Here is a 27,650-nt window from a genome sequence, read left to right on the forward strand (position 1 = left end):
CTCTGTCTGGGTAATTTGCCGTTTTTTTGCAAGGGATGCAAAAAATAAAAAAAAATCACGAAAACACTCCTTCTGGGCACCACATACACATTTTTGACATAGTTTCCTTGTTAAGTATTACCACAGACACTAAATTGCTTTTGTCTGTGCCGCACACCATCAAACACGCAACAGCAGACCAAGTCACAAAGTTTCTTTCCTTCACAAAGGCACAGCATCAATACCAAGCTTTCTTCTCAGTCAAACTAGTACAACAGAGGTGACTATCTTCTCAGCCCCTGAAGTTAAGGATGTGTGTCTTGAGATTGGGCCTTGTGATAAACTAAGACTCTGTGCTCTTTAACCTAAGCTCTTTATTAAGAAGAGATTTTTAAAAATGCAAAACTGAAATAAAAACAAGGTCATGTGACAGGGGCTGTGCAGCCACAGCCAGAGTGGTGATGTCATCATTAAGATGGAGTCATTGCCAACAAACTTGCCATGAGATTTTCCAACCATTGCATTAATTTATTTATTTTACTTCATTCTCTCTCAGAGCAGCACATTGTGGATTTTTGCTTTTCCCTCTAGTCAAAGTGGAAACAATGAGAGTGAGCCAGCTGCAGACACAGCCTCATGGCAGACGCAGGAGAAAAGAGTCTTTTACTGCTGTTCTGAGTGGGAAGAGAAACAATAAAGAGACTTCAGTAGGTTTATGACTACAAGAGCAAATTCCTTGTAGATGTGATAGCAGCTAATGTTCCCTATTCAGCATCTCTGGTGTGCTTTTGTGTATTAATATGAAGAAATGCGTTTTTTTTATTGTAGGATTACGGTTCACAATAAGGGTAAAAAGCTGTTTTAACAAAAGAGCGGATAATGGAAAAAAAAGGAAAGCAGAAAGAAAAAGGAAGATTTATTCTACTTTATATAGGCTATTATTATACTGACAGAATGAGAGAAGCACTACAGTAGCCTCCCACATATTTTCATTGTGCTTCGTGATGCTTTTTGGAAGCAAAAAAATGAAAAACGATCATAAATCATAAAAGTAGCCAATGTGGCTCTATATTCGAAGTCTTCTGAATTCATGTGATAACTTTGTGCGAGAGGACTGTAATTAGATAAGTCCTATTCATGAGAGAATCATTTAAACAGGATTTGTGAACCGAATCAACGATTCAAAGGTTTGACTCAGAAGAACTATTTGTTAATGAAGCAACGTGCCAAGAATGACAAGATTATTTGTGAATAAAGACTGTTCAGGAATCTCTTTTTTTTTTCACACAAAACTATCACATGGGTTTAGAAGACTTGGAAAAGAATCATCATTTAGGCTACGATTCGTTTTTAAATTAACTATCCATTCTAATGTGTTGTTATGGTGTCAGTTTGTCGCTACGTACCCATCAGGAAACGTTCTTACTTTGGCTAACGTTCTTTCAAGTTATGAACAAACATTCTATCAGAATGTCTATTCAAAGTTATAATGATCTTAAAACATTAGCACAAAAACATTATTTATGCATCTAAAACGTTTTAGTTGGATGTTTGTCTTCAACATAATTGTCTTTAATATGTAAAAGAAAGACGAAAAAGCAGCTTAGCCAATATAAGTCTATTTTTTCTCTAACAAAGACTGTGCTGCTATAATAGATTTGTTTAATGCTTAAATGTGTTTATCTGTACAAAACGCCGTCCTGACAGAAAGAGTGAAAGAAATGTTTCGAGGACCTTCGTGAAGCGCCCACCTCTGGTTGAATCTGGTTTAGAAGGGAGGAGTCCACGCGCAGTATTAAGGCATGAACCTGGTCTCTCCATGAGAACACACCCATAGAAGGCAGTGGAAAAGAAAGAAGCCTGGAAAGACCATTAGATAGAGCAGCAGTGCACTTCTTTTATTACCAACAAGCCCGTTCGTCTCTGAGGAATTTAACAGCAATAGTCATACTAAAACTCAGCGTGTGGGCATCTTGAACGGCGGTGGACATTGTACTTTTCGGCTGTGTGAGGGACTGGATCATTGTTGTCATTGCAGAAGATCGTCTACCTGCCTCTACATTTGCTGTCAGATATTAAAGTGAAGCAAAGATGAAGAGCTGTATTGGCACACTTGTGGTGCTGGTACTGTTTCGGGTGGGAGAGATCGCAGAAGCGTGCAGTTGTTCCCCCGTTCATCCTCAACAGGCGTTCTGCAATGCTGATGTTGGTAAGTGCGTGTCAACAATCTAAACGGTGCTACGTCACAATGCAAAATTGTTACTATAGCGAATTGATCAGCATTAAAGTTGAGGCGTCTTTACACCGTATAGCCTATTGTTTAATGCTGCGTAAATGCAATTTTTTATAATTATGAAGATAGAAACCTGAAACTATCCATGATTAATGAAATATATCCTCTGTCATGACAACAACAAAGTTCTCTCTGCTCTGATGCTGCTTTGTTGATGAATGCATCATCACAACCACAGGGGCTGAGCTAGATATTTTAGTAAACCTCTACACACACAAAAATGCCACATAAAAGCAGTACTAAAACATGCAAACTCTGACCCACCTCTGACCTTAGTATCAGAGGCAGCTCTTATGCCACTTTACTTCTGTGTGAATGAAATTTAGCTTCAGAATTATGTTTGAATATTTATTTCTTTAAAAAATTTTTTTTTTAATTTTATTATAATTCTTTATAATACATTTTTATTCAGATATTTAAATTTTCCTAATTTCAGTTATTCCATATTCACAATTTCATAACATCATAAAATAATTCCTGTAGATGCATTTATGCAGTCTCTGTGCAGCATTAAACAGGCTGTGCATCTGAACTTCACTGAATCAGTTCATGCACATTCAGTGGCACCTCTGTGAGGTTTTGGGTTGTGAAAATTGAAAAAATGTAGGCTGCTATCCTTTTTTTTTTGTGGTTGTACTTGTACCTGGATGTGTTTTTCATCTCATCAGTGTTTTTTAGGGCCTGAGCACAGATGGTGCGAGGACCCTATTGGAATTGCTCCATTATTCCATCTTATGCTTCTGTTCTATTATTTAGTGCCCAGGATAACAGTAGATAAAGTGTTCTGTCTGTTGGTCTGTTATCTTCGGCACACACATACAGTCCTGGAGCTTGAGCTGAATGACGTTTTGTGGCCTGTTTATATCTATTTATATCTGGCTTCTCTATTTCATTCCTCAAAAACAACTCATTATGTCTGAGTTTCACAGAAAGCTTTCAGCTGCCCTGAATACACAGAGCCAAAACATTTAGGATACAAAATAAGATTCTGACAAAGTATTTGTCTGTTGCATGGGAAAATGATGGTGAGATGTTGTTTTGCAGAACAACAATTGTGGAGGTGACACTGATGTCTGCTGGTAAAAGATTGAAACTCAAACAGCATGATGCATTCACACTATTCTTATTGACCTGTAGATTTACACCGATTCACTGTCTAGCTGCAAGCCTCCAAATCATCTGCTCTTATAGTGTGACTCATGTATTTTCTTTATAAAAATGTCTAGAAATATTTTACAACGAAACATTTACAATTACATTTGCGATAACTATGGAAAACTTCACAACTATCATGTGACTCTATCTGAAAATGATCATTAATTATTAATTTCAGCCCATTTTAACTGATACTTCCAACCACATCCGATCTGTGTCAGTGAGCTAGATAGCTTACATCACACAAAGCCACATGTTTACGTTTACAAGTCATATATCAAATAACTTAATGCATGATAGCACTCTTAAAAATAAAGGTTTCAGAAGGGGATTTTCACAGTGACTCCATAGAAGAACCATTTTTGGTTCCCCAAAGAACCTTTCAGTGAACAGTGAATAATAAAGAATACTAAGCGTATTAAACTTTTGTTGTACATAAAGGTTCCGTGGATGTTAAAGGTTCTTCATGGAACTATATTTTATATAAGAACTTTTATTTTAAAAATTGAAGGGTAAGAGACTGGTACAAAACTCTCTCACACTGACTCTGGACCATCTTATTGTTTTGCCCTGACTAGTGTGTCACTAAGTGCCTCTTAGTGAACACATTTTGATATTGAAGACAAAAAAATAATAATAAAGATGAACAATTGAGGGAGAGAATGAAGTATAGAAAAGAGAAAGGGAGGACAGGAGTGCTACTGACTAAGGCCTTGATTTCCTGTGCAACTGGTCTCTATCCATATTTCTCTCAGATGGAGACATAAAAAATTGCAAGAATGTTTTGCATCCCACTGGGGCTTTCCCTCCCAGTTCACGCTTAATTCAAGAGTTGTCCAGAGATGATTTTCTAGGTGTGCCCGCCGTTGGAACAGAACCCAAGCCCTGTCTTATGCTGCTAATAGAAGATAAGACAAATGTACACTCTTTTAAAGTGCTTTAGAGGGCTTACAATTTGATTTGAACCTGCAGAAACCATCGGAGAGCATGCATCCGACATCTGGCCGAAAGATGAGGAAAAAGCAATGAAAGTCAAGGACCTTTAAGAAATATGCATGGCATTCTTCAAACAGTGAGAAAAGCGCACTCTTTGGCTGCACTGCACGCCCTTGCCTCAGCTCACTGGCTTTGAACCAGTGCTTCTTGGATCAAGGGAGAAGGATTTTTTCCATCTATTCGTGAAAAGTTAACTTTAGTGGCTGTTCCGTGAGGTTTGCGTCTTTCCTGACTTGCAGTGGAAATGAACAGGCTATTAGCCGGAAATTAATTTAGTGCTCGTATTTCATGACAGAACGGGATGTCTGCATATTAATAAAATAACCAAAAATGCGGTTATTTGCCCTTTGCGGTCTGTAAGTGTTTTTGCCATCTTTTTGAATCTGTATTTGGTATTAATAAGGTTTCTACGTGTCATACATAAAAATCTTAGCCTTAGTCATGTGGATCCAGTCTTCCGTTCCCTATGGGAGTGACATAGCGCCATTATTTACCTAGCAGTTCACTGTTATTGAGTCATAGACGAGCACAACATGCTTTTAGAGAGTCTGAACAGTGACAGGATTGTCTCAAGATTGAAAACTGTAACATGAGCTGTGCCACTAGGTTTTTTTCCCCCTTGAGCTTTTAAAGTCTGTTGTCCAGAATGCATTCCAAAGCTCAAAATATTTGTTTGCCCGCAGAACGACTGAAAAAGATAGTAGGAATGAATGTAATTTGTTTTTCTTAGCAGCCAGTAGAACCTGTGAGAAGTCAACATGAAATCTAAATCAACCCTCTCAAGTTTTTTTAGTGCACATTCCTGATCTTACGGTGAATGATTCATGTGTGCATGTAATTCAAAAATAAAAACTGTTTTCATAATCTTTAATCAGTTACTGATGGATAAAATCAAGTCTCGACCTACACTGAACATTAGGGGTGCATCAATATTACAAATATAGAAACAGATAAGCCAATGATTATGTTCATGCTATGGCCAACAACAGGGTCGATATTGAAATTCTATTCTATTTTGTCTAATTAAACTATAAATAAAATACTAAAAACTAAAATCAGTGAATTTAGCGATCACAACATTATAATGTACAGTATGAAAAATCAATATTCATTTTTTGAGATTGGCTAAAGATTAACTTTAAGTGAGCGTTAGATGATGGCTAAGGTAATCTAAATGTAAAAAAATAGAGTAAATGAATTAAATATCTAATAAAAATAAAACAAAATCTCCAATATCAACTGATAGCTAATACTGAGATACTGTACTGTATATCCTGTTTTACATGGAAATGTACATTTCTGCAGATAAAATGAGTTACTATTCATGCTGACTCTACGGGCTTTGAGGATTTAAACCGCCCCATTTTCTTTGGTGTACCAACGGTTGTTTATACTGTATAAACTTCCCAACTGAAGGCCCAATTATAGTGGTCATCTGCTCAAAATATTTATCTGTTCAAATGCACTCAGGCTGGGATCGTAGTCTAGCCTGATCCTTTTTGGCAAACTGTCTAGTGACGAGCCTGGTTTCACGTCAAGGGTGTATAGACTGTAAGGGTCACAAGGGTCAGAGAGCGGGCCGGGGTGTGGTGCTGAACATTCCTGAATACAGAAGTGGTGAGGATTCCTTTGGTGGAGGGTGAGGGAAGTTATAAATTGGGGGGGGGGAAAGAGAGGAATTACCAGTGGAGGATGCCAAATGTACAAACATTTCTCACAGGTAGCCCTTTGAAAAGGTTTAGTGTAGGACCAAAGATTTATTTTTTTGACTGCAGTACTTGAGCTCACTAAAACAATGGTGGTCATTCATGTAGAGTAACAAGGAAACAATAATGTAAAGGAGCAGTGAGACTAACGTTGCATCTGAAATCGCATTACTGTTGTTACCTACCAGCATCAGTTGTGTCACTTCACTGCCATGCGTAAAAAGCCTCTCGTGGGCTCATGGGATAGTAAAGTGTCCATCGAATGCACACTCCAGAATCACGGCGGAAGTAGCAGGTCATCCATGTACTTTTCGCCTACTATTTTTCGAATACTATGTATTCGGACTAGTGTTGTCAAATCGATGAATCGCATATAATATAAAAATTTGTGTTTATACAATATTTGTGTGTATATATATTAGGGCTGCACGATTAATTGCAATGAAACCGCACACGATTTGGCAAAGGCTGCGATTTATTTCATGCGCAGCTTTTCAGTGCAGTGCGGCTGATCGGTAGTAAATGCTGCTCCATCTGAACGCCAGAGGGCGCTCTCACGCAGACACACCAAATATGCCCCGCCGCAGAAGTAGGATAACGCACATCATTCTAGGAAATCCCATAGACAGTATATAAACTGGACACAGCGACCCCATAGGTTTCAACGGAGAAAAGTGAAGTCAATTAGAAGCACTCACTTCCTGATGGTCGAGGGTACTGCGCAGACTCAAACTGAGCTTGACGACGTAGATGTGACGTGAGCAACCCGTCTGTCTTCTAGTAGCTGTGCCAAGAGAAATCTGAATCATTCCCTTCCGAATCTTGCAGAGACGGAGAGTGTGAGTAGGAGCTGTCCATGAGCTAGGAGCAGGAGCAACTTTTGCTAAGTATTCTGATTAATTACTTTGTCATTTTGCCTCCACGTCCCCCCGATTACCCGCAAGATTCTCCTCCTGTCTATACGGTAATCTCTCTACTGTGCGACAGAGAGTCGCGTGGTTATGACGCAATCGTTAGCCTACTTTTACAAAAACTGCTTCTACGGGGCCATAACGTAAGATACAAGGTAATGGAGCCTTTTATACATTGTCGTGTTTCTTTAGAAATAAATAATGGACAAATGGAGTCTTTAAACGCCTCAGATGTAAAGTTATTCGCTGTCAAAGTGACGCCAAAATGAATGGGAGTCAATGGAATGCTAACAGCAGGTGGGGGTCTGCTAATCAATGGCGGCGCCCGGGGAAGCTTCAAATTTTTACGAAACATTGGCCCCCTAGGAAATCCATATGGGCATCATCGCTGTAGCTGAATAAACAGAAGATTGAAACGCTTTGATTGAAATGCTCAACTGTCATTATGAAGTTACTTTGGTGTAAAAACATGTTATTAAATGTTGTCTTTTGTTGGACAAGAGGTTCATAAATGCTTCTCATGTTTGGAAAGATGTTTGACGCGTGTTGCTTTTTCAAATGTTTCAAATGCACGCTATAAGTGACTCAAACTCACAGTGCTTTCAGATGGAGCAGCGTTTACAGAGCCGTACAATGAAAACCTACGCATAAAAAACAACCGCAGCCTTTGCGATTTCATAATCGCGATAAGCCAAATCGGTTTAAGTGGGATTTCATGTAAATTGCGATTAATCGTGCAGCCCTACTACTTATAACCCAGCTAACAGGGAACGTTCTCGGAACTTTGTTTAATGGTTAAGACCACCGAAGGAGAGTAGCCTAGAGTTGCGAACCCATGCACAGTTTATTAAAGCAAACGTGTAAATAAACAAAACCACACAATGACTTGACTTGAACTTGACTTGAACAGACCTGACTAAACTGGCCTACAAGGTTACACGAACGAAGCTAAACGAGAAACTAGAGCTGCACGATTAATCGTTAAAAAATTGCGATCTCGATTCAAACAAATGATGTTTTATTAACAAGGTTCGAGAGGAACACGTTCTAATGATCAAACAATCAAGTCATTCCAACCAGCTGTCAGCAATCAGTAATCAACAGGTCCACTCAATCAGCATGATTAAAGGCCTATAAATACACACAGTCGACTCACCCATATTCCTCGACAGTTTTCAGCATCCCTCCACCACCCCGTCTCCTCACACTTGCCTGGTTATCTTCCTAACCAAGAGATACGGGGGGAGTACTCTGGGTTCGGGCCCAATTTCCCCCCGGACAGCACGCCAAATACGCATAACTATTTATTCTCTGATCATTTGTAAGTGTGAACTCGTGAACCGCATGATCATATTCCTAAATGACAACAATTCATCTATGTCTAATAAACCTTTGAAAAAAAAAATCACACTGGAACATCTGATCTGCGTTTTTGCACTGCTGCTGACTCAGCGAATGAACTTAGGCTATCTATAAAACACACTTTTCAACCACACACTCAGTATCGTTATTTCCGTGTGACAAATATTCAAATTATCACAGAAGTACTGGGATAAAAGTTTATATAGTTTGGATATAAACACTTGATGTCTACTAAAGCAATCAAAAAAGAGCAAATCACCATTTAAAAGTAACCCTGTGCTTCAAATAACGATTGTATCGAATACATCGTTACGACAAGAGACTGTCAAAATATGTATTTGTCATTGAATCATTCATTCAATAGGTTTATTCAGAAACGATGATTCATCCAGTAATGAAACAAGTGAAGTATTTATGATTGAGTCATTGAATCATTCATTCAAACCGATTTTTTTTTTAAATAGTTCATTGAAATGAATTAAACATTTTAAATAGATTTCAGCAAATAATATTTTGTCAGACGCTCTAGTAAATTACGTTATGTTGTTTAGTTGTCTAAGAAAAGACATTACTAAAATTAGAAGAAACATGATTAAGATAAATTTCAAAATAAAAGACACGAAAACACAAATGTGAAACAAAACCAAAAACAGATGTGACGTTCTGGCATGGTTCTCTCAAAGTTACGAACAAACATTATTCCAGTAACGTTAATGTAATTTTTGTTCAAATAGTTATCTATCTTAACCATTTTTATTATTAGTGTTTGTGCTATGGAAAAGCTCTTCATGGAATCTTAAATGTCAATAAAGAACCTTTATATTAAGAGTAAGCATTTTAGCAAACTTTTGACACAAAATTCCAAACGTTATTTGAAGTATAACATTTGTTTCTTCCATACTATTATAAACATACGTTTGTCTGTACAGATTCAATGATGTGTCCCAAGAGAACAGGGTTATTAGCTTGCTTATTCAATTCAAACATACCTTGTTCTCAACTAGAAAATTGCTGTTTTAATGTCATAACCAAACCAATCAGTTCCACCTGCTACGCAGTATAAAGATCTCATCTGATCTTGTCTGGAAACTGTCATCTTCTTCCCTGGCTCAGTAAAATATGAAAGAGCTCATTGCCGCATTTAATAGTCCCAGACAGAAGCAATAAACAGAAGAACTCGCACTGCTTTTCTTTGAATTTACTAAAGGTAAAACAGCATTGAGCGTTGTTTGTATGGCCAAGCCAAGCACTTGTTTCTCTTGGTCATAAAGAAAGAGAAGAGCAGTTATCAAAAACAGATAGTTAGATAGCTAAAAATATTTAAATATGCAAGTCAGTTCCAGGAAATCTTCAACCTCCCACCGTCCCGCGAGCATGAAATGCTCATTGCAATCACCTTGTGCGTCACGTTTGTTTACCTGAACCTCATATTTTTGGTCACACACAGCATGCTGCAGTTTACGTCAGATTGTAGTGAAGATGTGACTTTTGAAAGCTTCATGTCAGACGATCTTCCCTCTTGTGTGGTTGCTCCTCCTCACAGCAAATGCTGGAAATATCTGACAAAAAACTTCCAAATGTGAAATCTTTCCCCATATGTATTTTGATAAAATGGGAAATGAATGGCATTTAAATGCAGTCAGCAAACCTCACACAAACCAGCCTTTCTCCACATCCTGCCATGCCCGCTCTGCCTGTTTATATACCCATGCCTGAAGCATCAGTTGTCCAATTCTGACCTTTTCCATGTTGGTAAACCTCAGAATCTAAGAACATTTGCACTGGATTTCTTGTACAAGCAACAATTATGATGATGCACGTGAATCCAACAAATGCTGTGTCCTCCTTATCTGACACACTCAGTTCAAGGTGATGTACAAACCCCGTTTCCAGAAAAGATGGGACATTCTGTAAAATGCAATAAAATCAAGAATCTGTTATTTGTTAATTCTCTTGAACCTTTATTTAACTGACAATATTACAGAGAAAATATTTCCAATGTTTTCACTGACCAACTTAATTGTGTTTTTTAAAATATAAATAAATTTAGATTTTGTTGCAACACACTCCAAAAAAGTCGGGTCAGAGGCATGTTTACCTCTGTGTAACGTCACCTTTTCTTTTAATTACACTTTTTAATTGAGAATACTAATTGTTATTGAATACTAATACTAATTGAATACTAATTTTTATAAAGACATCATCCTGATATAAGACATCTGCTCAACAGTCCGTGATCGTCGTTGTCTGATTCTCCTTTTCATGATGGGTCATAAATTTTCAATAAGAGACAATAATTCAATATCCACATCCTCTCTATGGTGTCTCCGAAACCACTCTGTTGTAGCACAAGCTGAATGAGGCCTGGCACATTAGGGCCTTTCGCACCGGAGGAACCTTTTCATAGTTCCTAGAACTATTGGCAGTAGTTCCCGGTTTTTGGCGTGTTCGCACCGCAGGAACTAGGAATGATTTTAGTACTAGGAACTCCTTTTGGAGGAACTAATTTAGCTATCTCTGGATCTAAACCAGCACTATAGGAACTATCCGTGACGTTAGTATACGCTGATTGGACGAATGCATGTGAAACACCAGCACCCGCCATTTAAAAAAAAGGCTGTATAAACACAGATTATAGCCTATATATTTACTCCAGAAACTAACTCTATGAACATGGAAAACAGTGATAGATGGGCCTCTAAACCTTTACGCTGAGGAGAAAATCCAACGCGACTTTGAGGGGTCCAAGCGAAACCATACGCTAATAACTTTTCATTACTGTCTACTTATGTATAACAGTTCTATCTAATAACGCATTAGACAGGACTGTTAGACAGATCGTAAACTAATGAACATGGAGAATGTGAGCACTGTGCTCAGGTTCTGGCGTTCTCAGCGCCGTCAAAATAAGTCACAACAAGCGCGGCTTATGTCACCTCAGAGTTCCTAGCGGTGCAAATGCAACCAGGAAAATGTTCCTATGGGAACCATTCATTCTCGGGGAACCACCCTGGTGGCTAGTTCCTAACTAAGTTACTAGAACGATCCGTTGTGACAGCCCCTATTGTCTTGCTTCCCTGGAAAAATGTCATCTTGATGGCAGTTCATGTCTCTGTACAATCCAAATATAAGCCTCCATGTCAATGGTACAATGGTACCATACAAATGTTAGTCACTCATACTGTTTGCACTGATGCACCCCCATGCCATGACAAATGTTTGCTTTTGCACCTGTTGCTGATGAAAGTCTGGATGGTTTCTTTCATCTTTGGGACTGAGAACTCGATGTCTGTATTTTCCAAAAACAAGCTGAGACATGGACTCATCTGACCACTACACACACTGTCTGAGATGATATCGGGCCCAGTGAACTCGGCAGCATCTCTCCACTGAACAGATGTATAGCTTTCTCCTTGTGTAACAGAGATTTGAGTTGCATTTCTTGATGCAGGTACTCAGGTACTCTTGAGCACATGTGGCTATATTTAACACAGTAGCATGATGGTTTCTCATGCAGTGCCATCTGAGGGCTCAAAGGTCATGCACATTCAACGGAGATCTCCTACCTTGTCCCACACAGACTGAGATTTCTCTGGATTCCATGAATCTTTTCACAATATTATGTATGGTAGATGGTGAAAGACATAAATTCTTTGCAATCTTGCATTGAGAAATGTGATTTTTGAATTGTTTGACAATTCTCTCATGAAATTTGGCTCAAAGTGGTAGCCATGACCCATCTTTGCTTGCAAAGACGAAGCTCCTTTTACATCCTCACCTATTACCAGTTCACCTGCCCATTGTGGACTGTTGCAAACCACTTTTCTGAAGTGTGTTGCAGCCGTAAAAATCAAAATTTGTTTATACTTACAAAAGACAATTATGTTGGTCAGTGAAAATTTTGGAAATCTTTTCTACTTTTGGCAGTTAAAAAAAGGTTTAAGAGAATTAAATCACAGATTGTGTTTTTTATTGCATTTTACAAAACTTTTTACAAAACCCAACTTTTCTGGAAATGGGGTTGTAATATTTTAACTATACTAAAGCATTAAAATACCATTAAATGTCTGCAGATATTTAGGAAACATGTTAAGTTGTTCTCTGAAAAACAATGCTACAGCCAGTTATTCTACTTGTAAATGTGAGTTCTGTGTTGGAGTGTCTGTTTTTGTTTTGCTCTGTGTGACTCCGCCCACTGCCCATTTACCCAATAGTATTTTGACACCCCGGGTTGGTTTAAACACAGTGTATTGTGTCAGTTGTGCTCGTTTCTGTTGTGTGTTCTCAATCTGGCAACCCGCGTGAGCGTTGGGTCTGAGGAGAGGGTGGGGAAACAACTCTCTCCAATATTTTGACTCCAGTACCCAGTTTAACCACTAGCTGTCAATATTACATACTGCACCTTTCAGTTCATGGAGGTCTTTCCTAACGAGCTGATGATCTGAATCAGGTGTGTTAAATAAGAGAGACATGTTCACGCATGCCCAGTGTGCATGAATGTCATGTGACATGCGTTTTCGGCAGTGTTGTGTGGACGTAGATCTTTCTGAAACGCAGTGGAAACACCAGTATGGACAAGGATGGTTTTCATTTTAAAACGCTGTGTGGACATAGCCCAAGTACACAAAAAGAGAGAGAAAGCTTGATATACAGGCTACGTCCGAAAGCTTAAGCAAATGATGAAGGTACCTCACAAAACTGATTTCGGACAGACTTCTGAGGCAGCGTAACAGTTTAATAATCTACAAAAAAAAAACAGAGAGAGCTTTGGTGATAACCAAGGCGAATATTTAATTACTACAATAGCAATTTCTCGCTAGAATGGCATCAAAAGTGGAAAACGATGTTAAAAAATTTACATTTCCACACAAACTGACCAACAAATGCAACTTTTAGACGCCATCTTTATTTTTTAGCTCAACTATCACAGAATGGAATGGCCAGGATTGTGGGATATCAAAGGCAGAAAAGGACACATCTATGCTGCCTTCAAAAATCGATCAGATGAAGGTATTTCAGGAGCCAGGGAGTGAAGCTAACATTGGATTTGGACCTACCTTGGTATGCAGCCTCCGAAGGCAGCATTTTTAAGCTTTCAGACGCAGCCAGTGTAACTGCTGTTCGATATTAAATAGTCTTCATAGACATCTATATAAGTTGGTACAGTTCGCAGTGACCATACGGTATGGGTTTTGAATGACGGGAGAGTAAATAATGACCGAATTTTCATTTTGGGGCGAACTATTGCTTTAAAATCCCCATTTAAAAATCCAGAAGTATTTCCCCATTAATTTTCTTCATATTTAAAAAAATTACTCAATATAGGTTCTAAGCAATGAAAATTGTATTCAAGTTATTTTAGGAAGGACTCTAAAATACTTACAAACACTGTGAATGATGTAATCTGAAATTGAATAAAAAATGATGGTACAATTTTTAAAAATAAATTGTAAAAAATATACAGTAAATATATTCTAAAGTGTACAATTACTCTTGTCATGATTTTCAGCCGTGGAATAAAAAAATAAAAAAGTTTAAAATAAATAAATAAATAAATCCAAAATCTTCTAGAGGAGCATATGCTATCGCTTAACCTCAGAGCTCCTAGAAGGTTTATACATTATCGTTAAAAAGCAGTTCCTATATGGAGAAAATGAATGGGATTTTAACTTCCGTAACCCAACTGTTGTTCTCTATTACAGTGAGGAATTGTGTCAGGAGTTCAAAAAGAAAGAAACGTGTTCAAAGAAACCACAGGCAGAGAGTATCCAGAGTGGAAGGAGAACAGCTCCATTCTCCAGCTCAGGTTTTACCCCTGTGGTGTAAGAGATCCAGTTAACACAATTACTTGCCATGTGGTCGTTCCATATTCATTTAGTTTAAATATTTTGTAAAGCATATTTTCCATCTCATTGGATCTTTTGTTAATTATTATAATGTATAATGCGTGGTAAGAATTTCACAATTAGCAAATTATTTAAATTTATGTCACATGCTTGGAAGAACTATCATAGAGGAAAAAAAGCATATAGGCTATAACACACACACACACACACACACACACACATATATATATATATATATATATTGTGTATATATATAATGTTATATATGTTATAGCCTATATGCTTTTTTAGGGAAGTTTTGAGGTCTGTTTTTTTTTTCAAAGGTAAAAACAACCAAATGGCCTTTGTAATCCTTAAAATAATGTTGTGTTTGATACCTGTGAGGTGGAGTATATTCTGGTTGTTGTGGCCTTCAGTAAAGTCAGTGAGTGCTGTCTGTAAAGGTAGGAGTGGAAGAGGAGTTTGGGGACTTTTGGTGCAGTGGTCTGCCTGGGCTCCGAGCTGGTCATGATTGCTAAAAGCTGTGCAGGCATACGGAAACTCAGGATGTGGCTAGTATTTGTGGTGGGTATGTTTTCATGGAAACTATGACATTTTGATTATGATATGTGCATATGTAAGAGTGTGTAAGTCATCTATGGATGGAGCAGGCGTTGTGGGATATGCTTGATTATCGGGCAACAGGAATGTGGGTCAGGCAGGAAAAATGAAGCAGTGGGAATAAAGCTGAAGACAGACACGACAGAACATCACTCCATTTGAACTGTGAGATATAATTCCATTCTGATGCTTGTATAATTAAATCACAAAAAAATAAATCTTGATAAACACAATGGGAACAACTGACTACAACAGCTACAGGTGACTCTCACGGAAACCTACCTTTCAGCATTCACTGAAGAAATATTGGCAATATGTTTTATAGGATAAATATCATCAGCACAAAAACATCAGACTGACCTGATATAAAATATCTAGACAAGCTTTGAAGTTTTAGATGAGATTGGAGTAGTCGCATTATATCTGGGGGTGAGCATCTGGACATGTCGGGAAACAAATTATAAATAAATGTGTGTGTATATATATATATATATATATATATATATATATATATATATATATGCAATTAATGATTTGTTTGTGTTGAGTGTGAGGAATCCCGGGGACAAACTGCATTTAATTTAAAGTTTTTATTTATTTATGTAAATACAAATCAGTAATTGAAGATGAATGTCGCTCCAAACTTGTATGACTTTACATTTTTTTCTGCAAAACAGAAAAGATATTTTGAAGAATGTTTTTGTCCATTCATTGAAGGTCAATGAGGTTTAAAACAACAAAGGACCCCAATAACTTTCATTTTATGGACAAATAAACAACACTTTTTTGTGTGTGTTCCGCAGAAGAAAGAAAGCCGGTTACACATTATTTTAATGGTCCCCTGTAGACATTATGTTGACTATAAGGAACGTTGCACCTACAAGTCAACCAACTCTCATTGTCTCAACTCTCATTAGTGTATTAGTAGACTGTCTGCTTAATGGCTGCTAACACTTTATTTTGATGCTCCCCACCAGACAATCTACTGACTAGAAGTAACTTTGCAACTTCATGTCAACTTACTCTACTAACCCTAACCCAAAGTAATTTGTAACCGTCTCTCTTTCTTCTGTGGAACACAAAAAAGATATATGTTTTTGTCCATTCCTTAAAGTCAACAGAATGTCTAAAGGGGACCATCAAAATAAAGTGTTACCAGAAAGCCATACAGTTTTGAATAACAGAAGGGTAAGCAAACAATGACAGAATTTTCATTTTAAACAGAACTATCCCTTGATAGGTTCTCGACCACGACTCTTCTACATGTGACACTTAAATAGCCAATAATCCATTAGTGAAAAATTTGATTGATTTCTATTGGATTAGCAGACAGCCCTTTTGGGTTAGCCACACCCCTGGGTGATCCTCACTAGTCTCGTGATGTTGATGACAGAATGCTCTCTCGATGAGTGACGTCTTCAGAGTCAGGCAGTTGCCACTGTGTTTCTGCTCCTCACCGCAGGATGCTCCCAGAATCCTATGAAGACTTGCTTGATTACTTCACCAGGAGAAGCGAGGCCTCCTTGCCCTCAAAACGGTTTTGGCATCTGGAATTTTAGGTGCATAACAGCTCTTAGCTTGGCTTACATTAACAATGGAACAACAATAAATTGGTTTTAGAATAAGACTATACTGATCTTTTGGCAACAAGCTGGCACAGTGTTAGCGTGCCCTATAGCTCGGGTTCCCCGGATAAACACAAGAAGCCTTGACGTACACAGAAAAGCATGCAACTTGGACAGGAGGAGGGAGGGGGCTATCGTTAACTTTAAGAGCAATGAACCCTTCATATTTGCGTCTATTCCAGCCCATAAAGTGAGCCCATGGGTGTATAATAATGGCTGTAAGTGTGTGTATGTGTGTGTGTGTGCGTTTTCCTTTTTCTAGTTATTTTATGTCCCTGCATCCTATATCCCCGGGCTCATATTTTCCATGGTGAGCAAGTGGCTCAAAAACTGCAACAGTTACACTTTGTGTGTTTTTCCATTTCTATCTCTGACTGTCCTGTGATATCATTCATCTATTTTTCATCCTCACATTTGAAGGAGAAGTTCTGTCATCATTTACTCACCCTCATGTCTTTTCAAAACACGTTTGATTTTCCCTGGAGCACAAAAGGACATATTTTTACCCAAGCTCCTCTTTTCCATACCATGAAAATGAATGGTGTCCATTGCAGACAAGCAATATTTTCACTTTGATGCATTCATCATGCTTTTTTTTTTTTTTTGGAACTTGATGGCACCTGATCCCCATCCACTTTCATTATATGGAAGAGAGCAGCAGTAACATCCTTCAAAACGTTTACTTTTTGGTTCCATGATACCCCTAAAAAATCTACTACAGTCTACTAATACTCTAATGAGAGTTAGTTGACATGTAGTTGCAAAGTTACTAGTAAGTAGAATGTCTAAAGTGGACCATCGAAATAAAGAGTAACCAAAAAGTCAAATGGGTTTGGAACAACATGAGGGTGAGTAAATGATGACAGATTTTTCAATTTTGCGTGAACTATCCCTTTAACCTCAATTAGCCCTGAGAGTTTAAGCAGCGAGTCTAATTCAACTTGTAAAATCCAGTTTGTCTCATAAACTGTGCTCCATTTGTATAAGTAGTTTTGCAGAAATGTTCCTGAGCATACCTCGATTGAAACAAGCTGTCCTAACAAAATACACAGCAGATCCAAACAGCTGGCAAAGCAAATCGATGCTACGGAAAGACTGCCTGTTTATGAAAGGACAGGGTGGGGTTAAGGAGGAGCAGCCATGGCTAATATGTTAATGCTTCAGAACTCTTTGAATATGTTTTTTTCTGACTCGAGCAGAGGAGGTGTTATTGCTTTGGGTAGGCCGTAACTTCAGCAGCTGTAATTGGAGGTCGGCTTTACAAGACAGCTGCTGCGGATGAAGGCCTACTTGAGAAGCTGTCTCAATTCATTTTCATCTGCAGCAGATTAACACGAAACTGTGCGCAGTAAAATCTTTTCTCCTTTTTTAGAGCTGTTTTTGTTTCTCCTGGGTTCAGTCAACGGGACAGCTTTCAGACACTCATAAGTTCTCTTTGGGTGTATTTCCAATCACTGAACAGGAGTAGGATTTCCATTTGCTCAAAAATGGGTCGCTGATTCACATCCGTTCTGAAAAAGATGCAGACAGTAGAGAAAAAAACGATAAAGTGAGTAATAAAATGCAACTGATTGTGTATAGTTAGAATATAAAAAATAAATGGGCTTTACCTTTTAAAAGGGAGATGAAAAGGCTTAATATATTTTTGTTACTGACATCAAAGTTGTATGCCCAATCAAACTTTTTAAATCACTCAAAAACCATTTCTTGCTAAAGTAATACTTAAACAAATTTAAATATGCTTATCTTTGCATATTAGGTAAAATGTGTTCAGTTATTGCTAAAGTGAATGTAGTGACCAGACTTTTCAGTATCTCTGCTAAAAATACCTACGTTGTGTTTTGGATGCTGGCATCCCCACCAGGCTTCTTAACCATCTTAGCCGGCTTCTTAACGATCTTAACCAACAAGACTGACTTCATCAGAAAGTTTTGATGGTAAACCGCATAGTTATGATTGTCCACCAGCTACACCAGCACCAAACCTGCACTAACTTGCATAAAAGACCAATTCATGATGGTCTAAGCTGGTCTTTCCAGCAGGGTTGGTAGAAGCCAACATGGGCAGGTTGTGTGACATTCCCTTCATCCAAGAAAGTTTTGAACAATAGAAAATAAAACACATTAAATATGGGTTTGCTTCTGTGTTGGGTCATCACTTCTTTTTAATGAACTGTAGAGAACAACTCCAGTAGACCATGCATTAAAAAAGGGTAACAGAACTCTGTGAAGTCGGTTGATTTTGTGTAATGGGCATCTGACTTTCACATGAAATACCCTAGAAACTTAAAATATCTGTTCCCCTTTCTTGTTCTTGCCAGAGGCACTGCAAACACAAATAAATGTTGCATATTGACACTGTTCCTCATTTTAGGTCACCAAATGGCTACACTGTGGACATGGGGAAAGGACTGGTTATTTTTGGGTGAATACATCGCAAAAAGTGTGACTTCCAGTATTTTTATGGACAACTTAATAAACAGTTTGCCAAGCAGTGAAGTGATCAACCCGTTTACTGAGACAAGTTTAGCCTTGAGGTGGACATTAGCCTGTAATTGCTTCCTCATTGGTTTCCTAGGCAAATGTAGACAAGACCAACAGGTAAACAACAACAACTTCATTTTATAGCTTATAAGCAGTACATTTCACAGCCCATTGGTGAAGTGTGTTTCGTATTTGGATTAAATTGAATTTAGATGTCATGTAAATCATTGAATTATGAATAATATTATCACAATACTTAAATAGAACACATTAACATAAACATAACATTAAACATAAAATCATTCATATACAAAGGTTTCCACTAACATTTAACAACTAGTAAGTGTCTAAATACTTGAATAGAATATTTATGGTTCTATAATGTAAAAACCAAACAAATTTATTTGAAATGTTTTGCTTGAAGTCTGTGTATGTGCTATATTTCTTTCAAATAAATGGCACCTGGTTTGATAGTTTGTTATATTACACAGCTCTCTGGAATACTTGAATCTAATTGGTCAAATCACAGCATTCTGCAGTCAGATAGTTTTGTATAATAACAGCTGAACTGACCATTGTCCAAGGCAACCAATATCGTTTACTGAGTTAAATACTCATTAATGCTATTAATATCAATATTTCATGTCCATTTAAGTGGGAAAATGCATATTCATCTGGTCATTATTGCAAAGTACCCCCTTTTCAGAATGACCTAATCACCCAATCAGTGATTTGCAATAATAGCCGGTGATTGCAAACATAGTTCTTTACAAATACATGCAAAGACACCCTACATTTTTTTGGTGTGGCTTAAAGGGATAGTTTACCCAAAAATGAAAATTAAATTTCTCTCCCTCACATCGTTCCAAACCTGTATGCCTTTTTGGGTAGCACAAAAGAAGACATTTTGATCAGAGTTGTGTTTTTTGTCCATACAATAGAAGTCATTAGGGTCCAGTGTTGTTTTGGACCCTTAAGGCCCGTTCACACCATGGAAGATAACTATAAAGATAACGATAAATATATAATTCTAAAAATCATTCTCAATATTAAAGAATAGCAGAGTTCACACCACAACTATAACAATTACGGCACAGAGAAACGATATAGTTGGAATCATTTTTAGAACGATTTTATCCAGCTGATGTATGATTAAAAACACTGACAGCCAATCAGAATCAATCGTACTATAACGAGCTTGAGCATTTAAAGCGGCAGACAAGCACGTGTTTAGAAAGAAACGGAACAATATCGTCCGCTGGTGTGGATGCTAATTTAGTTATCGTTATAGTTATCCCCCTTGGTGTGAATGGCCTTTAGCCCAAGGATTTTGTAACACACATCAATCAGAAATCTCTCATGATCTTTGACTAATGCTCAACTTCTCGTGTAGTTTTTTCCCCCCACTGTCCATCAATAACAAATAGAATGTATTCTGCTTGACCTCTTTAATGACAGAAATCATAAAGCCCATTCACGCCAAGGACGATAGATAACAATAAAGATATAGTTTCAACAACAACAAAAATAGCAGAGTCTACATCACAACTATAAAGATAACGGCCCAGAGGAACTATATTGTTGTAATCACTTTCAATGTGATTTATTTTTTATTTTTTTCAGCTGATGAATGACAAAAACACCGAGAGCCAATCAGAATCCATCCTGCTTTAAATAGCTTGAGCATTTAAAGTGGCAGACGACAAAACTGCAGCTCGCACTTATAACAAACAGAACATTATCATGCGTTGATGTGGATGCTAACATAGTTATCGTCATCGTTCTTGGTGTGAATGGGGCTTAAATCTATAAATGTAAAATCCATTCGAAGACCTCTCCTTGAAATCTCAGTAAGCCTACATTTAACGGATGAAATATGTCAAATAGAAATTATTACAGCTTATCGCAAACAATAAAGCATGAAATTATAGTTTAAAAATGTGCTTCACTAGTTTAAGCAGCAAAGTTTGTATAAATATGATGCACAGTTTATGTTAGGTTTGCAGCTCTGTGTACTCTTCTGTCAAAGTAAATGTATGAGGGGAGTACGTCTGTATGAGGAGGACAGGGAAGAAGTTTGTGGAGAGTAAAGGGCTTTCGTGTGGTAGTGGTTGAGATGCTTATTTTTGTCCCCTTAACTTCCATGCTATGTTTTCGTGCAGTACTTTAGTGAAAAAATAACAGGCATCTAAAAATGATTAAGGAAAATAAGGGTGAGTATAAAAGGCAAGAGATTGAATGAGTCAGCGCAAGGTTGTCATGTGTCAGCTTCTTTAGGAGAGGCGTCTCTGCCGCATGTTGGCTGACCTGACAAAGAGAGCTACAGAGAAGCTGGACAGCTGCAAACGCTCAACTTTCAGGAAATGGGATTTGGGTTTGGGGGCATGACTCTCTTTATATGAGAGTGATCGCTCCATGGTGTTTAGACAAGGCCTCAGATGAGAGGTGGCATGGAGAAAGTACAGTACAAGAGTCATGTGCCTTTTCATCTTTTCATGATGATGCTACAGAATCTCTACAGGCCTTTTGCTGTAGTTTGTATATTCTACTGAGTCCAAGTAGCGGTGGAAAAACATTGAGAAGATTCCACAATCAAAAAATGATTCTTTGGCTGAACTTAATTTAGTTGTTGACTGTGGTTTCAAACTTTGGAAATGGGTTTTCTTAAAGGGATAGTTCACCCAAAAATAATAATTGTCATAATTTACTCATGTTGTTCCAAACCTGAATGAGTTTCTTTCTTCTGTTGAACACAAAAGAATATATTTTAAAGAATAATGGTAACCAGACAATATTCAAGTTGTCAGAACTTCACATTTCAAGTTGACTAAACTTAATATTTGAAGGCAGCTTGAACACTTAATTTTTTAAGTTGGAACAACAATTTTTACAGTGATATATATAAAGACACAGATGTGCATATGCACAGAGCTCAGAGGGATATATTTTTTCCATTTTTGAGGATGATTCACTACTGTTCATTTAATTAGGTTAAGAATTCATGTGTATACACAAGTGTTGTGAATTAGGTAGTATTTTTCATGAGAAGTTCTCCTGTGCGTTTTAACACAAATAATCCATGCAATTATTAATTCATGAAATTTACCTTTTTATTAATCTTTTCCCTGCAGTAATCAGGGCCAAGGTGGTTGGGAAAAAAGAGGTGGATTCTGGGAATGATATTTATGGGAACCCTATCAAGCGGATCCAATATGAGATCAAGCAGATCAAGGTAAGGGATGAAGATAACGGCTGTCTTTCACATGTAAGCTACAATGAAATTGCATTGAATTGAAAGAGGATCTGTTGTTCTCTTTCAGATGTTCAAAGGCCCAGACCACCACATTGACGTGATCTTCACCGCACCCTCATCTGCAGTGTGTGGGGTGACGAATTTGGACACTAACGGCAAAAAGGAGTACCTCATCTCAGGTAAAAGCTTGTTATTTCTCTGCAGCTCTTGTTTTTTGGTCAAATAATATGTGCAGTTTAACCACACAACGCTATTGGTTACAGCCTTCACAGCAAAGCACTTGCCAGTTGGCACACGCTCCGCTCAAGGTGATCCTTTTTCAAACTGGACAGAAGTTTACAAACCGTGACTTGGTGATGTACAGTGTGCTGAATTTACAGCTGGGTTTCAATACTCTTCTCTTCTCTCTAATGAACTTGCTGAGCAGGCAACTCTGAAGGGAAAAAACACAGAATATAAAAGAACGTCAAAAGATGAACACAGACAACTTCTGGTTTCCCCATCTCAGATCATTCCAGCAGAGCCCAAATTACAGAGTTGACAAGGCAGAGGTCTGTGGAGGGTAGCAATTGCCTTTAAAGCTGAAGTTTTAGAGGAGGAGGGGAGGTAAAATAATGAGAGAGCTGATCCTGTAGTGCGGAGTAACTGCTGAGGTTGTGTTTTCAAGGCACACACTCTCTTCTCCACACAGAGCAGAAACTTCCCAGGTTTCAGGTTGAACCAGAGCAGACTTTTAGAGACCTTTGCTTTGAGCAAAAATAGAAACCATCTTGAGGTTGTTTATGTCGTTGAATGTCCCCTCCCATTCTGTGAAGTCCGCGGTCCACCGTCAGGGTTCAGAAGCTTTTTGCATGTAGTGTTTTTCACCAAATCTAGGCTTTGACTCTGCAGTGACCTCCATAACGTGGGATAGCACAATAGATGACTAACAGGGGTGTACAGTTTATTCCTGAACAAAACAACATTTGGTAAACGTGGCAACTTGTTATCGTGTTCTTGTGTGCTGTTATTTTGTCTGTTGGGCCTCATCGTGCCCGTGACTATCAGATATGCGTAGACGATTCAAGATTGTTTTGTCTGCACATTGTGTTTCCAGGCAAGGCGGAGGTCAACGGCAAGATGCACGTGACTCTGTGTGATCTCATCATGCCTTGGGAATCCATGAGTGCCACCCAGAAGAAGAGCCTCAGTCAGCGCTACCAGATGGGGTGTGACTGCAAGGCGAGTATATTTCTCCTGTGGACAAATAATAATCATTACTGTCAAACATGCCGTAAACCAGGGTTGTGTAAAATTCAGAATTGGAAGAACTGGCTGTGTTTCAATTCTTGGGTTTAATCTGAATTGAATTGGTCATGACTCACAGGAAGTTGAATTGAATTAGAATGACAGGAGGAGGAATCTATCTATCCATCTATCACTCCATTAATTTGTCTATCTATCCATCCATCCATTGTATCTATCATTCCATCCATCCATTGTATCTATCTATATCCATCCATCCATCACTCACTCCATCCATTCGTCTATTTATCTATCATCCATCCATGCATTGTATCTAACATTCTGTCTATCTATCTATCCATCTATCACTCCATTAATTTTTCTATCTATCCATCCATCTATTGTATCTATCATTCCATCCATCCATTGTATCTATCTATCCATCCATCACTCACTCCATCCATTCGTCTATTTATCTATCATCCATCCATGCATTGTATCTAACATTCTGTCTATCTATCCATCTATCACTCCATTAATTTGTCTATCTAGCCATCCATCCATTGTATCTATCTATATCCATCCATCACTCTCCATTCATTCATCTATTTATCTATTATCCCTCCATCCATTATATCATTTCATCCATGCATTCTATCTATCTATCTATCTATCTATCTATCTATCTATCTATCTATCTATCTATCTATCTATCCATCTATCCATCATATCATCATTCCATCCATCCATTTTATCTAACATTCCATCTATCTATCTATCTATCTATCTATCTATCTATCTATCTATCTATCTATCTATCTATCTATCATCCATCCATCCATCTATCATATCATCATTCCATCCATCCATTTTATCTAACATTCCATCTATCTATCTATCTATCTATCTATCTTTCTATATATATATATATATATATATATATGTTTATCCAGCCTTTAAATCTTCAAACCTCAAAGCTTTTTAAACTTTTATACCTTGAGTTACACAAGAATAAGTTAGATGAAATAGGTGCAACTTGTCCTGCACTGTTCATGCTATGAGCAGAAATGTTACCCCAAATTTTGCAGCTTGTTGAAGCGGATCAAGCTTTTGATTTTCACCTGTTGGACAAAAAAAGTGAAAGAAATATACACTTATAGTAACATTTTTGTTTATATTTGTGGGCACAAAAGTTTTTTAAACACACCTGATGCATTGCTGTTACCTTTAGTACATCATCTGTTTTTTAACACACTACTTGCACTATTTATATTACAAAATTGTGTAGAATATCACAGAAGTAAGCAAAAATGCACTTAGAGACTACTCCTGAGCTGAGTCCCTAAGCACCTACTTACTGTAGCTAATATTTAATAATAATAAAATGTAGCTTATATTTAGCAATTGCCTATTTAAGCAACTCAAAGCCAGCCTAACATAATTTGGTTAAAAAATAATTTTCAGTATCACACCCTGTTAACAAACATTGTTTTTGCTACACCCAGATCACACGCTGTGCGACCTTCCCATGCGAGATCAACGCCCCAGAAGAGTGTCTGTGGACAGATTGGGTGACGGAGAAGATAATTCACGGCCGCCAGTCCGACCACTATGCCTGCATCAAGAGAGGAGACGGCTCCTGCGCCTGGTACCGTGGAGTCGCGCCACCCAAGAAAGAGTTTCTGGACGTAGAAGACCCTTAAAGTATCTCTCTCTCCCTCTCCACATCACCCAATCTGAGATTCTTACAAATATCATAGATAAGGTGTAAGTTAATATCGACATAAAGACAAAACTTTACCAAATTGAAATTTAAACATCTTAAGGCTAGATTAGTGTACAGTCTTCATTAGATATCGCAACATGAGATAGAATGGAGCGAAAGTAACGACCCCACCCAAGGCATCGTGTGAGGGACAATCTTTAAAACGAGAGCACTTTCTGCCCCCCAAAACAGCGCTTAGGTTTCTCTCTGCAAAAAGGACTGAACGATCTCCACAATCTCCCAAAACTGCAGTCTCTCAGCTCATTTCGCATTTTCAATTTCTGGTATTCTGGTCCAAACCCACCCGGGGTGGTAGTGAAAGTATTACTTTTGAAGGCAGTGTAATTTCCCAAAGCCATGCCAATTGGTCCACTCAGATAAATGGTGAGGCGGGACTTCCCAGATAGTTCAAAGATGTGCAGGGACCTGGAAAGAACTTAAGACAGCTGGGGTTTGGGAAAAAAACTAAAATTAAAGACCAAAGTCGATGTCGTTAGACATGAATTTGTGATGGAAACAAAATTTTGCTGCTGACCAAATTATTGAATGTTGAACTGTTGTATATGAAGCTGTTCTTCATTTCACCTCCACTGCTTTTCATCATCGTTTCATGGTGCATCCTTCATATATATATATGAAAAATGAAGGAATAACTATGTTAACATCTATTATTCTGACGACAGTTCATAATTAATTAGCAATATACAATAAGTTCCTCTAATTCGATTTTTTTTAATGCACATTTATGAATCAATCATCCCTAATTTGTTTTTTTTAGTATGTTTGTTAACCTTTAACTTGTCTCAAACACCTACGATGAGTCAGTTTTATGCATTTATTCCTCCGTTAATAGTTCAGTGATGATACTATTTAAACTTGTTGCACTTTTTAAAGACAAAACCAAGAGGACTGTCTCCTCTTTTTTGTAACTCTCATTTTCAATGCTTTCGTTCTTGTTTTGCAAATGCTTTAGCTTTAAGCATTACAGCATCAGTTATCTAAGATCCTAGTGAGCTCTTTTACCTTCCGTATTGTTCTTTTATGTGTCATTAGATTATATACCCGAAGAGGTATGTAAGACTTTAGTTGCCATGGCAATGGGAAGACCCTTCGTTTTGCCCTAGAGTAAAACAAGGCTGATTGGATTGGCATGCAAAGACACAGGCCTATAGCATGCGCTGAGAAAGAGGAAGCAAAGAGCGAGGTTCCTTCCTTCTGTGATGTCAATAAACTCAGGAGTTTATTGGCAGCTTGAGAAGAAGGCACAGAGTTGGGTTGTTGCAACTGTCCCCTGATTGGGCGTTGCCAAGTCACGTGATTGACTGAGGGTGAGGCGTTTGAATACTAGTTGCTAGGCGCTTCGTCAGGCTGAACCATGTGGCCCGATGTGGTCATAATGTTAGAGAGAAAAAGAGAGAGAGGGAGTAGACAGACCGCTGATGAACTGACGAAAGCAACAAAAGTGTTGATCGATTTGGACGATATAATGCATCACAATCATTGTATAAAATCAACACAGAGATCATTTGTATTGACAAAGGGAGCATTCTTATGGGTAATCGTTCTATTCATGCCTTTCTATTTTGGCTATCAGTGTTCCAGCATAAATGTATGAAGCTTTTTTTCTTTTTTTTAGCTTAAGTGTAATTTAAATTAAGATTTTTGTTTCAATATCCTCGCTTCTTTCTTCATACCAGAAGCATTGTCATAAACAAGCTTGAACTCTTACGAATAGGCTATATAAATCTACAAGGTTAATGTTTAATATGCATCGAGCTATAACTACTTAAACTGCTTTGTATTAATTGTTATTGAACTTTAATGGCGTAAGTTAAATGATTTTGTTTCCACGTTTCTACTTTTTTTAAAATGTGTTATTACCTTTGATTTATATGATCATTGTGTCATTTTTACCAGTCTTTGTCTTTCTCTTTTATGATTTGCTGAAAAGAGCAGGAATGTGAGACCTAGTGTCTGAACCACATGATAAAAGTTGTGGTAGAAGAACCAGACTATGCATGTCTTTGATGCTTTTGTAATTCCCATGTGGATGTTCACTTGACGGATAAATATACAGTATTACCAAATAAAACATTAAACTACATCAGCTCGTCCCATTAGTTTTTTTTAAGTCTGAGTATTTATACATGTGTGTTTATGAATTATTTCATCATAAAGTAATATAATTGAAAAATTCATATTTGATTGTATATATATATATATATATATATATATATATATATATATATATGCAGGAAAAATACATATACATACACAACAACAAAGATACAACAGTTGCTTTGTTAATTGATGTTGTGGAAATGTGCAAACTTGGCTAGTATAGTATGTTTTTGCCCATCAGGGTGAACATTTGTCAAGTGCTGCATATGTACCTTCACAAAACTTTAATGATCAGATACTGCCCTCATGTGGCAGGAATGAATAGTGAGCG

The 27,650-nt window shown here is 37.7% G+C and overlaps 1 protein-coding gene across 1 annotated transcript; it reads left to right on the forward strand.

Annotated features, from left to right (window-relative positions):
• The first annotated feature begins 1,744 nt into the window (after positions 1-1,744).
• Positions 1,745-27,302, forward strand: timp2a (TIMP metallopeptidase inhibitor 2a). Its single transcript, XM_084135416.1, has 5 exons — positions 1,745-2,188; positions 22,088-22,188; positions 22,277-22,388; positions 23,306-23,430; positions 24,939-27,302. The coding sequence occupies exons 1-5, from the start codon at positions 2,071-2,073 to the stop codon at positions 25,134-25,136; spliced, it is 654 nt and encodes a 217-aa protein (XP_083991542.1). The 5' UTR covers positions 1,745-2,070; the 3' UTR covers positions 25,137-27,302.
• The last annotated feature ends 348 nt before the right edge of the window (positions 27,303-27,650 follow it).

The sequence above is a fragment of the Abramis brama genome, assembly GCF_963993115.1.
Source record: "Abramis brama genome assembly, chromosome: 14".
NCBI classification, from domain to species: domain Eukaryota; kingdom Metazoa; phylum Chordata; class Actinopteri; order Cypriniformes; family Leuciscidae; genus Abramis; species Abramis brama.

Excerpts from the sequence above, each read along its gene's own strand:
- timp2a (XM_084135416.1), top strand. The coding sequence starts at position 2,071 with ATGAAGAGCTGTATTGGCACACTTGTGGTGCTGGTACTGTTTCGGGTG. Across the intron at positions 22,189-22,276 it reads ATGAGATCAAGCAGATCAAG|ATGTTCAAAGGCCCAGACCA; the intron begins GTAAGGGATGAA and ends GTTCTCTTTCAG. Across the intron at positions 23,431-24,938 it reads AGATGGGGTGTGACTGCAAG|ATCACACGCTGTGCGACCTT; the intron begins GCGAGTATATTT and ends TGCTACACCCAG.